The sequence below is a fragment of the Pempheris klunzingeri genome, chromosome 14, assembly GCF_042242105.1.
Source record: "Pempheris klunzingeri isolate RE-2024b chromosome 14, fPemKlu1.hap1, whole genome shotgun sequence".
Classification (NCBI taxonomy): Eukaryota; Metazoa; Chordata; class Actinopteri; order Acropomatiformes; family Pempheridae; genus Pempheris; species Pempheris klunzingeri.
Window position 1 is genome coordinate 574,572 of NC_092025.1, and position 14,925 is coordinate 589,496.

The following is a 14,925-nucleotide window of genomic DNA, read 5'->3' on the forward strand; positions in this document are numbered from 1 at the left end:
TCAGTTAAAGTACTAAAGAATTTACAGTAATAAGAAGTTAATGAAAGTATTGAAATACTTGTTGTGTTAGATGATCCCCTTCAGAGAGTAATGGTATTATATATGTTGTGTTATTCATTGTTTCACACGTAAGCAGCACTTTATGTTACAGCAGGTGGAGGTGAAGTACTTTACATACTGCAGAGCAGTTTCATCCGTGGTACAGTACTAAACTTATAAAAATGATCATATATCTAAATCTGAAAAGTAACTAGTAACTAAAGCGGTTAAATAAAAGTAGTGGAGTAGAAGAACAGTGTAACTCAACATAAAACTATTCAAGTAAAGCAAAAGTAGCTGAAAACTGTGTGAGTAAAGGTGGCAGTGATTACGAGAAGCTGCACCATTTACAGGTGGAGATTTACATCGAGGAGGAACTGAAACACGCCACCTTTCACTTTTGAAAAGCAACAGAAAGGTAACGTTAGTCGTAGTAACACAAACGTAGGGGAAGCCCGTTCTCTCACAGGCCCCCGTGTGCGTTTGGACGTGGCTGTAATCGTTGCTGCTAGGAGATCCTGTCTAAATGTGATTTCAGTGGAGGTGGTGGGCTACAACCCTCACTTTCAGTCTGCGTAAGAATGCGGTCCCTGTTGAGGAGGGAAAGTCAGATTATCAGTGAAAGCATCGTCTGACAGGAAGTGATTCACTCATCAGGTACTTCGGTGTCTCACCCCGAGGATCTTGATCTAATGCATCGCTCACACACTGTTAACGAGATGAAGTTCATGTGGAATGTGAATGTAAATACACTGAACAGTTGGCATACACCTGGTGAGAACACTAGATGTGCCCATGTGTGTTTTAATCCCTCTCCTCTCCACTTTGGCCTGTCCGGACTTCACAGGACGCCCTTCTGTGGACAGAACTGCACCAAGTGTGTCTACGTGAGTGCACATGACATCATCTGTCGCAGCGCGGCGGCACACCGGCACACCGGCACAGACGTGGTCGAGGCACAAAAACTGAGCCTTCAACGAACCTGAACACTCGGCTAACCGAGAACAATGACATCACCAAAAAAGGTATCTGAGATGTGCTCGTGTGCGTTTGGCTCAAAGACCTCCGACGCCGAGTGTTTGCGTCCCATGCAGTTGGTGTCATTATGAAACCGTGCCGTCCACAATCATCATCCTGTTGCTAGCTGTCAGCGTTTTGCAGAAGGCAGAGCCAAGGCGGAAGAAGAGAAAGAGAGCGGCTGTGACTGTTACACCTCTTCCTGTGGTTACATCACGTGGCTGTGGAGGGTTCAAAAGGAGACGACTTCTTCTTCTTCTTCATCCACTCCTTGGATGGACAGAAGAAGAAGAAGAGGCCTCCGGACAAACATCACTTCAGACGAGAGAGGAAAAAAACCAAAAACCCAGGTTGAGGTGAAGTATGATGGACGACACGACTGTGTGATGCTCTAATTATCTGTGACGACTTGGTAAAAATGATTATTATCTGTTGGACAGTGACACTGTCACAGCTTTTACCTCATTAATTGTGCCCGTCTTTGACCCGACCTCTGGGTGGGTGAGTGTCTTCTGTTCAGATTTAGTCCATTTGGAATTTTGACTAAAAACATTGTGTTTAAAATTGAGCTGTAATGTTTCTTATTACTATTCTTATTTCTTAATCAAGTGTTGAATGCTGTAATCTACTGGATCTGTGCATTCGCTCTCATTTGTTTCTGATGGAAGTGATGTCTGAACTTCTTATTGGACTCTTTTCACACGGCTTTACATGAACGTACCAAGTGATCTGCTGTTCAGACAGAAAAGCTTACTCACGCCTGCCAAAATGGCTTCCTCAAGATAGCGCTTCCTCTGGCAGAGTTCTCACTTTTGCCTCAAAAAGGAGGCAGTTTGAGGCACACGGGTGGGGTCCTGTGGGTGACTTTTGTTTCCTTTTTTTGTCTCAGTACAAAAATGTTACCAGGCCTCACTTAGATTTGAACAAACTGTGTGGGAAAACTGTGCATGCAAATGTTTCTAGACAAATCAGGAAGTGGGCATTTTCTGGTTAGACAAAAGCGAGGGCTGTTTGAGCGTTGAGCTGTTTCAGTTTGGGGTAAAAGTGTGTGTCTGGGCGGGGGTTGGGGCGTGTGTGTGTGTGTGTGTGTGCAGCTGCAGATGCGAACGCAGGTGCAGAAGAAGAGAGAAGTGGGAGACGACAGAAGACGGAAGAGGTGCAGTGGATGTACAGTGCAGTCATCCATAAAGTAGAAAGCACTACTAAACTCCTCGCCACAGTGTAGTGTTTCCTACTTTATGGATGAGTGTACTGTTGGCTTCAGGGAGAGGAGAGGCCCGCCGTGGAGCCCGCGCAGGAAGTCACAAAAGAGGAAGCTGCTTTGTCTCACAAGGCCACGCATCGCCCAGAGTGTTGCCCCCGTCAGTTCACGTGGGCGGTGTGTGGCGCAGAGCGAAGCTGCTCCGTCCTCCATTTTATAATTCATCTGCTTCAACTGTACTGAAATAAAAAGAAGGCAGAAAAGATGTGTGACCTGAGGATGAGAAATAAAAGGCTTTCTTGTGTTACTGCATTCCAGACTCAGAGTTTTCTGTGAAAATATACATACTTTATTCCTGTAAAAAGATCCATATTGAAAGAAACCATCACAATTTCAAGTCAACGAGTCCCCTGTGTTCTACATCTTTAGTTACTGTTCCTCCATCCACAATGCCTGGACATGCAAAAAAAAAAAAAAATCTGAAAAACAATATTAACAAAAATATTTACAGATGATTTCCAAAAAGGTGATAAAAAGATGAATATATATGTATATATATATATATACATATATAGATAAAAAGGTCAATCTCCCACTGGTTTCAAACAATGAATGCAGGTCAGGAAAGAGAGAAAAGAAAAGAAAAGAAAAAGTTTCCCGCTGTATGAAAATATACCACAAGTCCCAACACTGTTCATTATATACACACTGCCCCCCCAGCCTCCTCCCCACTGCACCGACACTCTACAACTGAAGCGCTGTAGACGGGTCAGCCTAGAAAACACAAACATGACAGTAACATAAATAAGGCCGAACATGGGTATAACATTGGTATGCATGCAGTCAATAACATCCTGTAAACAACATATTAAGACTAAACAAGGTCTTCTTGTAAGGCTAAATATGATCAACTGAGCTAAAACTACAACCTATATGGGTCCTAGGTCCTAATCAGTCAACAGTGGAGCCGCCTACTCACTACACAGCAGGTAGAGGAATACTTGTGCAATTAAAGGCCGTCAAATACAAGATCAGTACAAATATTCGCTGTACATTTCGGCAACGTTTGAGCATCCACCCCCCCCTTAAAAAAAAAAAAAAAAGACATAAATAAAACAGAACATACAGTACAGCCTCAGTCTTGCCTCTATCCCGGCTACTTCACCTCTAAAGTGCCTTCTTCGATCCGCCCTCCCTTTACTTCTTGGCATCGTCATGCTCCCTTTATGTAACACTGACAAACAATTAAAAACATTCGTGACATGAAAGAGGAAATGTGAAAAAGCCCCCCCAGCTCGTGTCATCAGGTGTGACTCCATTTCAACAGTGTGAGTGAAACCAGGTCGGATCTTCAAAGCAAAGCTCCCCGCCTCAGCCCGGGCGGGTCCGCCGCCGGATGCTTGGGCTCTCGTAGCTATGGTAACACACAAAGCACCTAAGAGTTTGGCATATTCTGCAGTTTGTGACAGCCAGAGTCGGCGGGTGGCTCGGCAGTAAGAAGAAACTACAAGTAAAGACCTGAGAAGTGACCCGACAGCCTGCGTTGTGTCAGACGGGACGCGCTCCACACATTCACATCACCCTCCATATCTACACTACACCTCCACCACCATAGTGCTTCAGTTGTATTATTCAACCACACAGTCTACAGCGGTGTGATGTGAATGTGTGGAACATCTACTCCCCACGGCCCTGCACGCCTGCTACACTGTTAGCCACACCACACTCTATACATGGAGGCAACACAAAAGGTCCTTCAACCACTTATTGCAGAGTCTGTCACAGTTCAGTGGCCGACAACTGTTTCAATACAGTTCTACCAAGTGTTGCTCCTGTTGGTCGCCTTCTATGTCAAAACACCCAACGCTCTGAGTCCCAAAGGTGCTCAGAGCGGCCGTTCGGCATCGGGCTGCTAACTGTGGGGGCCATTAAAGTAACGGGCTGGGGGCACTGCTTCCTCTAATCTGGATGTCAGGGTGAACTACAATATTTTCACTACTGTTATTTGGAGCATAAGTCAGCTAGAGCTAAAGCGGCTAGTTGATTAATCAGTTGGGTGGGCCTCCCCAGGGAGCTGTGGGAGGAGAGTTAAAGGGGGTGTAGAGGGGGAGAGGGACAGGTGCATGCTGGTGTTTGAAAAACAACAGGAAGTTGGTGATTGTGTTGTTATTTAGGATGCCATGATATCATTATATGATAGAAAATGAAGCCTGAGAATCGTGATGTTGTTGAGCTGATCCAGGAACAGCCGTCTGCTCATCCATCACAAACAGGAGCCGCTCATAGCAGCATACAGACTCAGCACACCTTTAATGGGGCCACTTTGGCAAAAGGTCAATCAATACTGGATTTAAAAAAAAAACAGGGCTGAAGTTGAATCCCACAGACTCAATATTAAACAGGAAACTTCTCGTTTACTTCCCAAATGATGGGAATTGTAGCTTCAAAACAAAGAGCATGATCAGGCCCCACTGTCAGTCTCTGGAAAGCCCCGGACTAGTCCATCGAGAGAAAATTAACTGACAACTATTTTGGTGAGCGATTCGTTGTTTAAGATAAGATGCAGAATATTTGGTGGGTTTCAGATTCAAATGTTTTTCCTTGTTGTACACTGTAGTAAAATGGTTCAGCTGAACAAGACACCTGTGGGCACCTCGGGCCGATGGGCGTTTTTTACTTTTTCTTTGAAGTTGAAAGATTAATAATGAATGAATCAAAAGATGAATCAGTAATGATTTTTTGCCAATCATTAGCAGCAGCCCTGCTGGCTAACAGAGCAGCCTGCTGATCACTAACTACTACGTCACCTCTGCACACACTGCAGCTCTCACACACTCACACTTAGGCCAGTGTGACTGGGCTCACTAAGCAAAAGTTCCAACGTTAATGTCTGAGAAAGGCATCTGTTTTCAGTCTCACCAGTGGACTGGCTGTACCCACACCCACACACACACACACTCACTCAGTCACACCCACACACACACTCACACCCACACACACACTCACACCCACACACACACACACACACACCCACACACACACACACACACCCACACACACACACCAAAGAAGGGAAACCCTTCACAATCTTTCCATTTAACAGTTCTTCAACTTCAATTAACAGTCTTAACCTCAAACCCTGTTATTAGACTGGATCTAAACTAGACAACGTGGATCATCTGTCTCGGACAGCTCTACACGACTAGCCTCCTGCCCTGCTGTCACATCATGCAGTGTGGTGATGATTGGGGCAGGAGTCCCATACAAATAAATAACATGTTCTGTACAAAGCACTGTATAAATACTCTTGAAGACAAGAAACACATGTGAGGGACGAGCGGCCGGATCCACTCCGGATGGATAGTGCATTCTTTACAGTCACACAGAAGAGGAGAGAGACTGCTGCTTCTGTTCGTTTGCCTCAAATAAATAAAGTGGCACCAGTACGTGAACGTTAAAGCTAACATTTCATTAGCCGTGTCTGAGCGGGGCAGAAGTCTGGTCAGTATCAGATTGTTCTAAATGTATCTGATCCATTGGGAGATAACTAAGGGTTTTATATCAAGCTTTGAAGCCTCTACTGACTTGAACATTTGCAAATGCTTCGAGAAATGAGGAAGTATTTAGAGAATATATCTGCACACTTGGACATGCAGCTCTACATGCTCTGGTGATGCTGTAAGCTGTGTGTAGTCGCTTTAAAGTACTCTAAATGTAACAGCTGGACTAGCAGTGCTCTAAGGCATGTGTAGAATTCATAAAGCATCAGTTATTAGGTCTGATAGCCGCTAACTGCACCCAGACTAACAGTGACAATAGAAAAAGTGCTTTCAAAGAGGATTCAGAGTCACACGGCCCGACTTTCATTCCTTCTTGCTGGATCCCAGCTTTCTGAAGAGCTTCTTGCCTTTGGAGAAAAAGCCTTTCTTCTTCTTGCCTTGTGCAGAGCAGTCCGTCTGCGTCGGGCTGTCCGCTGGAAGTGTGGCCGGGGGGGGGCAGCGGGCCTCCACCGCAGACGGCCCCGGGGCGGGGCGCGGGCCTGACGTGGGGCTCGCCAGCTTGGCTCGCAGGTCTGTGTGCTGCGTCGGGTCAGGGACGGGAGGTTCTGTCTGGGGGTGGGAAGCCTCTCCTAGCGCCGAGGGCCCAGGATCTTGTGGCTCTGCAGAAGACGTCCTGGCATCCTTCGGGAAGAGTGCAAGACTTTCAGAAGGAGGTCACCAAATATATTGTACTCTCTACGCCAATTACACAATATCTAAAGCCTAGTTATGCTGCAAACTGTACGACAGGGACAGGACACACAAAGGAGGGAGAGGTGGACTGGAGGTCTAAACTCTTGTAGACTCGAAGGATACTGTGGGAGGAGGGCTCTACACAACGGAGCAGTGAAGAACTACAGGGGGAGGACGTAAAGAGGGGGTGAACACTAGTGTTGGTCTCTGAGCCCTTACAGTCCCATTTAAAAACACTTACGATCAAGTCTCAAAGTGTACACTTCGTTTCTGCTTCTGCAAAAGGCCATGCAGGAAACAGTGGGGCAAAAGAAACGTGACAGGGCAGAATTAAAGAAACAGAGCAGAACATGACAGCCACAGATTCTGGAAATACTTGCCACAGATGAAGAAATAAAGTTAAAAAGACCTTTTGTTCATGTCAGTGGTTTGTGAAAAGGTCACTGAGCTACCTGTGATTCTTTCTTGGGTTCTGGTGCGGGCGGAGGAGGCGCCTGTTCTGCTGGAGCGTCCTCTGGTAAGGCCTGCAGGAAGTTGGAGGGCACTAAGCCTCTGTGTCCATTCAGGTCTCCCTGGAAGACAAATGAAGACACGTGCTGTTGTTGCTGTGACCATTAAACCTCAAACAGCCCTGAACACACACGGCTTTAGATCACTCATACCGCTAAATAATAATACAGTACTATAGACCTGCAATGATCTGTCAATGAACCTACCAGCTGATCGGCAGTAAAATGTCGATAACACATCTGAATTTGATGGTTCCAGGATTTCAAACATAATTGCTTTGTATGAATGAATGTAAGAATTTGCTGCTTTTCTTGGTCTTAACATCACAGTAAATGTAATATTTGGGGATTTTCTACTCTTGGTCGAACAAAACAAGACATGTGAAGATGTTACGCTCAGGGAATAATGATGTTTTCTGGTGCTTTATAGATCAAATGATTCACTGAGAAAATAATCTAAATATCAAATCAATGATAAAGGTATAGAAAAGTTCTTGTTATATATTTCTATTGCATTTCTTATTCATTCTAATACCTGGAGCATCATGTAACATAGATATGCTTTGCACTAGAGCAGGTTTACAAGGTTTAGTGATCATTATGTTTCTCCTATAGACATGTCTGCTGCAGCTGTTTTAAAAGAATTTACGCGCTTCGCTCTTCGGCATCTCCATCTTACAGGAGCAGATGTTAGTGAAGAAAAAACAATGGAGCACATTGAGGAGCATTCAGGAGGTTTTCAGCGGGCGGGGACAGTGGGCCTGGTGAAGGGCTGGAGGAGGTCACATGATCTACAGATCCCGTTACGACATCATAAGGGGAACCAAATCTAAACAGAGCGTTTCACACACATTTACTGAGAGAGGGAAGTCCTTATTCATCGTTTGGCGGCCTGTAGGCACACCAGGGACACATAGGTGTGTTGAAAAGACATTAAAAAGTGCATTTTGCACAACATGGAACCTTTACATTTTATTTTTATTCATTTCATTTCATTTAAATAGTTCATCTGTTTTTTTTTTACCTTTAGTCACTCTCTCTGTGAATTCCCCTCCAGGGATCATCTTATTTTATGTGTGTTTCTATCTTAAGCATGTTTGACATGTTTTTCAGAATGAATACAGGAAGAACAGACAGTTAAGCTCTTTTAGAAGCTCTTTTGTAAAAATAACTGCTGATCACTAAATGTGGTAAGAGAGTTTTAGAGTAATGTTAACACTCACGTAGAAGAAGCCATCTTCATCCATGTCACCAAACACATGTATGATGTCTCCTGCACTGAAGGTCAGCTCAGCCTGAAGGCAGTCATAAAAAACAAGGCAGATAATGAGCAACTAGCACACATACGGTACCTCGTCTGGAAAAAAGGCATAATGTGTGCGTGGCTGTATGTCGTACCTCTATGTCAGTGTTGGGGGAACTCTCTCGAGGATCATAATCGAAGATGGCGACCATCCTGCGAGCTCCTGGGGCTGGGTTCCCCACAGCGCCAGCAGCGGCAGGCTGGCTGGGATCTGTCAGTCCAACAGAGAGGGGCAAACAGTTCAGTCTGACAGCCTGATAACTAGAGGAGCGACACGTCTCTGTGAAACCAACCAGCTCGTCAGCATGCAGCTCATTGTATCTGCGTGTCCGACTCACTCAGCGCCATGCTAAGCTGAGGAGGAGTCACGCCACTGCTGCCCAACAGGTGGAAATAAAAACACAAACAACAGGAGGTTAGCGGTGAGAGTTAGCTTTTTTATGTAAAGATCAATCACAGCAAACACTTGCTGTGGGAAGAAGACTGTACCTCATCAGTAGGGAAAAAGGAAAAAGAGACGAGTTATATTTTGATTAAATGATGCATCTTGAACTGTGAAATGAAAAGGAAGGAATTAGGAAAAGGGGCTGCTTGACATTTGTAACTGGGGGTTAATGATGAGCTCAAGACAGTAATTTCATGCAGTTTTAATCATTTCCAGCATGCATTCTTTTTGAGATCTTCAAAAATATCAAGCTTCATCAGGTCACCCCAAAACAATCAAACAGTCCCTGAGGAGGGTGGATGAGGGTGAGCGATGGAGTTATCGGCAGCTACAAGACTGTCCTCACGTTCACAACCACTTAAAAAAAGGTCATGCTAAATGCATGCTGTCCTCCGGCGGACACTGGAGTGGTCGTCTGATCATGCAGGAGCAGACGGAGAGGGTCGGAGCGCTAACTACAAACCTTGGCTGGGGGAGTCTACACCCTCCCCCCAGAGTGTCGCAGACTCCACTGGAAGAGACGAGGTGTGGGAAAAGAGCATAAGCACAGTCACAGAGTCATACGAGAACAACCCCGTCTGAAGTTACACTCATGTCATCACACTGCAGTTCACCAAAGTACAGGCGGAGATCAGAGGGGATGGATGCTGCAGTGAGTGAGCTTTAGGTGATCATGTAATGCATCCGTGACATGGGAGCAGAATACTGGCACGTGGATTGTCTTTCATCAATCAGTGAGTGACGTGCTGCCACATTCTGCCGCCATGTCTGCACTGGAGCACGTGAATATTCAATGAAAGCTGACACGACTGACTCATGTATGTGCCTTTTAGTATTCATGAAACTGCTGCACAGGCATTACTGACAAAATCAAAATCATAGTAAGATGATGCTTCTCTGAAGAGGCTTTAAGCTCTAAGAAAGAAAGTGCAACACTAGGCCTTCCTTTTAGAATATGAAACTACTAGAGATGCCTACAGTACTCATAGTCGTCACATTTGACCATAATGCTGGGAAGCTGTCTGATGTAAGTGCTACAGTAGCTGACCTAAAAGTTCCCCCTGGTCGCTGAGTGAGAAGGAAAAGCTAAAGTGAAAGAGACAGAAAGAGGAGCAAACCAGAGAAGAGGGTAAAGGAGGGAGGTGGGAAGCCACAATCTGCAGTGAGACACACCTTTCTTGGATCGTCTCGGTTTCGGCGGTGGAACAGGGCGACGCGGAAGCTGTGCATGTGTACGAGAGCCTTTATGGAGTTTTAGAAAGGAAAACCAAAAAAATACACACAAAAAAATGAAACCAAAAAGAAACACAGAGGTGCAATTTGTGAGAGAAGCAGACTGGACAAAGTAGACAATGAAAAGTGAAGGGCAATTTAAAAAATGACAACCGGTGAGCAGCGGGCGCAGCAGAGAGAACAAGTGGAAGTGAAAAGGTAAAATCATCTGCAGGCACCGCTCAGGGTTGAAAGCAGGAAACAGAAGCAAAGTGTTAGCTTGGTTCTGCTGCGTGGCTCTCCACCACTCGCCACAGGCAAACACTTTGACTTCAGTTTATGTTTTTAGACAACTGCATGAAGACGTAGTCACTGAGAATAGATGATTATGATTTCATCAATAGCAACACAGTGAACAGGAACCCAGAAAATCACACCACGGAATGCCACAGGGAACGTTTTGGGTCCTTTCTCAATTTAGTTTAGCTGAAATCTAGTCTCATCTGATGAGAGCCGTCTTTGTGCTTCCTGCAAGGTCAACAGGTCAAGAGACCAGTGTGAACTGTTCCTTCTCCTCCTCTCATCTGGAAAACAGCTTCAATTTTTTACTCCGCCAATTTGAAAACGGACATTTTAGGTCTGGATTTTGGAACACTGTGCTGCTACTTTCACTTACCACTTAAACATGAACAGCAGTGATATCATGAGTAAAACATTACAATTTACACCTATGAAATGGACGTCCAAATGTACTCACTTTCAATTTTAATGCAACACATTTAACTGCACACGGCATAGATAGATTTTAGGCCGGCGAGTCTTTAGGTAGCTTCACCTACCGATCTTCTCCATGGAGGCCGCTGTGGACAAGAAGCCCTGCTGCAGTAGCTGCTGCTGGGTCTCCTCGTCCTCCACCTGGATCTCAGACACCATGTTACACGGCACGAAGCCCAGACGACCAGCAGACTCTCCTCGGTAGAACCCGTCTGGGTCTTTGTCTCCGTAAACCTGCAGAGAGGAGAGTAAAAATCTATCTGTTGACACGGAGCAAGGTCAACTCTAAAGCCTCTTTCACACGCACCTGTGACATCGCTGGCTTCATAGAAAAATATTATACATCTAATGTCTCTCCACGGTAAGCGTATTTATCCTTATGCGTGTTGTCGTCTTTCTGTTACGGTGAGCTTATCGCAGATGCTGTCGGTGGAAAACATGCACGACTGTCAAGGTTATTCCAGTGGAGTCAGATCTGTGTGGCGACTTACTTTGATGATCTGTCCTTCAGTGAAGGGCAGCTCTTCCTCAGCAGCATCAGGATTGGGTGACATAGTGGCAGGATCATAAGGGAAGAGGGCCACGAAGATGCGAATGTCACAGTCTCCTTTCATCTTTGGTGAATTAGCAACACCTGCAGACACACACACACACACACACACACACACACGGTCACAATACTTCATTTGCAACACAAAGCCAGAAGCACTTGGAGCACTTGGCACAAGACTGAAATCATTAAATGGTCCAACATGCTAAGTCACTTACTGGAAATTATTTTCTGCGTGAAGAAGCTTGATTTGTTCATTGTTTATATTTGTGCATTATTTTACATAAACTTTGTTTTCATGAAATTCATCATGCATTTCTCCTCTTGTTTTACTTTGTGAACGTTTACTTTATATACTTTGCAGACAAGCCATGCCTAGCCTGCACCGAGTTCTGCAGATATTAAAGCCGGCGTGCCCATCCCCCACTGCCCACGGACTGCAGTGCTGCTATGAACGATGTTTGCAGAGCAAAGGCATGTCCTTAAAAGAGGTAATCAAGCTAAACCACTGATCCTAAGCTGTGTGAGCTGTTTGACAAACGTGCACTCGTTCATGATCTGTAGCAAGCAACGGGGGGAAACAGCGTTTGAGCCACTCTCTGATTTAATCTGAGGACGTTTACTGACAACACACCAGCAAATACACAAAAAAGAAAACGAATATTATTAACAGTGCAGCGTTGCAGATCAAGCGACGCAGCCTTTAAATTTGGCTTGCAGCTCTCCGTCTACATCGCAGCAGACTAGAGGTGTGACACCAATGTGGCTAAAAGCATTACGACTGTAGCCTATTTGACAGCGAGCGACAAATTTGAAGCGCTGTAGTGAGACTTTAAGCTGCACTGAAGAGATGTGTTTCTATCTCATTAGGGAGAATCAGCCCATCTGTGGCAAGAGTCACAGGCAGACAACCTGCACACTTTCACATCCTCACTGATATTCTAGTAGATAGGACAGAACTTCTGCCTGCTCCATTCCTCCATCTGGGTGCACGTGTACGCTAATGCATTTGTTTGTGTAGTCGACTGCCGGGTCTACTGAGTGAGAGCACAGTCTGCCATCACAACAGCAGTTGAGAAGAAGAGAGGGAGGGAAGACGTGGAGGGAGGAAGAGAAAGAGACTGCGGGCAGTTTCTTTGCTGGCTAATCGAGGTTACTATTTTAATGTCTGTCACTTCCTCCTGTCATGACAAGCCACTTTGAGTTAAGCCGGTTCTCAGCTTAGCCGGCTCTCTCCCACTTCTTCACTGGAGCTGCAGCACCTCCCCCCTCACCGACAACCCCCCCTCCCTTCCTACACAAGATGCTAATCTGACTGCCATCTACATGTATGAGAGGGGGAGACTTGCTGACAGAAAGCACAGGTGTGTCAGCAGCGCACCATACATTCCCACCGAGTATTTCAGATAAGAGAGGGGAAGACATCGAGTGACTAAAGGGGAAAGAGGGTCTGACCTTTAAGTTGCCTGGTCTGCAAGCCCGCTTGTTTGGAAGAGAGCTCAGCCTGGCCTCCCCACGATGGACCGGCCTCAGCTGGAGGGATTTGGCTGGACTCCTGCTCAACATACAGAGGAAGACAATAAGAAGACATCAAATACAGAAACACAATCACCACTGGGGTTACTGGGGAGAGGACACCTCTGTGTTTACAGAGAAATCAATGTCCTTTTCACCTTTTCAAACAACATTAAAAAATCTCTGTTTCCTCCAATGACAATCCATTGGAACTTTTACTTATTTCAATAGACATGCAAACATAATAAAATACAAAAAAACAAACACTGGGTTTCCAACAGTCCACTGTTTCAACATAAACATGTTCTTTTTTAAAACTGTGGTGGTGTTAGCAGACTAAGGACAAAGCACAGCCACTGTAAGCTAATGCAGGATGAGGCACTACTGACTAGATAAAGACGAGAGCTGAGCGGTTTCCAAGGTGCAGGAGTATTTGAATGTAACAGGAGTTAGTGCAGCCAGACAGAGGGAGAACATTCAGCTACGATTTGGCCGACCCCAAATCTCATAAAGATTAGAAGTCTGTCGCTGCTGGGTGTCGATGAACTGGTTTAATCTTTTTGCAACCAGTTTCTGCCACAGAAAGCGCTACCTGCCCTCCCTGCCCTCCCTCTGTCCACTGCGGTGATGAAGGTGATGGGAAACATAGTGGTCTACGGAGTGATGTCCACTACAGGAGGTCAGAGCCACAGTGCTACGGGAAAGAGGAGGGGGCTGGGACAACACACCCATTGCAGCTGGCCTGCAGCAACATTTACCAGTGGAACAGCCTTCGGGCCTCGGCGGTGAGGAGGTCTGCTGTGCTCCATTTGAGCCCCCTCCACCCACCACTCAGAACTCATCTGTTCCATCACCACCTCCCCGGGCCTGTACTCCACAGGATCCTCGTTGTCATCCGTGCCGTACTCCACGTCGATCTCCACCCCGCGACTTACAGGTGACCTCAGAGTCTGTGCTGGTTTGCTGACTGGATAGGGTCTTGGTGGGGGAAGACCATAGCTGGGGTTGGCTGCCGTGGCGACAGCCATCTGACTCCTGAGCATGGCCTCCCTCCTAAGGCGGTCCCCTAGTCCTCTGAGCAGTGCTCTCTCTTTGCTGTTGGGGTTCAGGTGGGGAGGACAGCGGGCTGAGACCCGCCTGCTGGTGTGACCCTCGTATGAACTCGCGTCCTCTTCAGGATAACTGATGGTGTCCACTGTGTCTGCGTAGTGCACCCTGTGCTGCGTCTTAGGCTTGGCCTGCAAGGGTCCATGCCTGAGTAAAGGCTCTTTAGTTAGGGATCTGGGATCCCTGTTGAAGTGGTGGTGTTGAGGGGGGATGTGTGGGTGGGGGTTGGGGTGATGCTGATGATGCTGGGGGGCGTGGTGGAGGCGCTCTGAGTCTCTGGGGTGAATGTGGCCGGGCCTCGGCCGAGGATGACCGTACTGGGATAAACGCTCTTCTTGACTGCTATCTTCCTCCTCTGTCGCCTCAGGAATGATGAACAGCGGCTTGTTGCCCTTGGGGCTGACCTGAGGGGGCAACTTAAGGATCCTCTCGAGAACCTCCTCATCACTGTCAGGAGTCTCCAACTTGCGTGACTACAAGGGCCACAGGCCAAAGCACGTAAGAATTGGTTGGGATGGGATGTCAGATTGTTCAGTGAAAACATGGGTAGTGCCGACAAAACAGAGGACAACCCGGCCATGCGAAGGAAAGAGAAAAGAAAAAGGAAGGAAAAGAAAAAAGAATCTCAATCAAGCATGATCAGAAATAAGACAGAAGGAACGTGGCCACTGACAGAGAAGCAACAAAACTCAAAGTGCCTGTGCACATGGCTACAAAATATAAAGTGCACTGATTCTTGTACCCTGTTAGCTCCAAATGTGTAGCCCCTGGCCTGTGCTTCTCCCAGGTGGTCGGAGTAAAGGTCCTCCTCCTCCTCCTCCAGGATGTCAGACAGATCTGAACGGCTGTTGTCGGCGTAGTCACTGGGAGGCTCCACAGGCGCCCTGCTGTAAGTCTGCAAAAAAAGAAGGCACCATTCTGAAACAAACTATCCAATGTACATTTATCTTCTACTCTGAATCCTTGTTAGTCATTAGGAGTAAAGCTGTACACCAGCAAGAACACATACACGTCAAACAAA

The 14,925-nt window shown here is 46.2% G+C and overlaps 1 protein-coding gene and 1 long non-coding RNA gene across 2 annotated transcripts in view; one reads left to right on the top strand and one right to left on the bottom strand.

Annotated features, from left to right (window-relative positions):
• The first annotated feature begins 1,333 nt into the window (after window positions 1–1,333).
• Window positions 1,334–2,569, top strand: LOC139212599 (uncharacterized). Its single transcript, XR_011585394.1, has 2 exons — window positions 1,334–1,412; window positions 2,151–2,569. It is a non-coding gene; the product is annotated as an uncharacterized lncRNA (long non-coding RNA).
• A 2,399-nt stretch (window positions 2,570–4,968) lies between these two features.
• Window positions 4,969–14,925, bottom strand: part of LOC139213058 (peripheral-type benzodiazepine receptor-associated protein 1) — a 54,632-nt gene continuing 44,675 nt past the window's right edge. The window contains exons 20-30 of the mRNA XM_070843671.1: window positions 14,647–14,799; window positions 13,556–14,377; window positions 12,738–12,840; window positions 11,224–11,366; window positions 10,798–10,966; window positions 9,920–9,988; window positions 9,210–9,257; window positions 8,397–8,512; window positions 8,222–8,293; window positions 6,942–7,061; window positions 4,969–6,438 (exon numbers count right to left, since the gene is read on the bottom strand). Coding sequence (XP_070699772.1) covers window positions 6,121–6,438; window positions 6,942–7,061; window positions 8,222–8,293; window positions 8,397–8,512; window positions 9,210–9,257; window positions 9,920–9,988; window positions 10,798–10,966; window positions 11,224–11,366; window positions 12,738–12,840; window positions 13,556–14,377; window positions 14,647–14,799 — 2,133 coding nt within the window. The 3' untranslated portion in view covers window positions 4,969–6,120. The remainder of the gene's footprint in view (window positions 6,439–6,941; window positions 7,062–8,221; window positions 8,294–8,396; window positions 8,513–9,209; window positions 9,258–9,919; window positions 9,989–10,797; window positions 10,967–11,223; window positions 11,367–12,737; window positions 12,841–13,555; window positions 14,378–14,646; window positions 14,800–14,925) is intronic.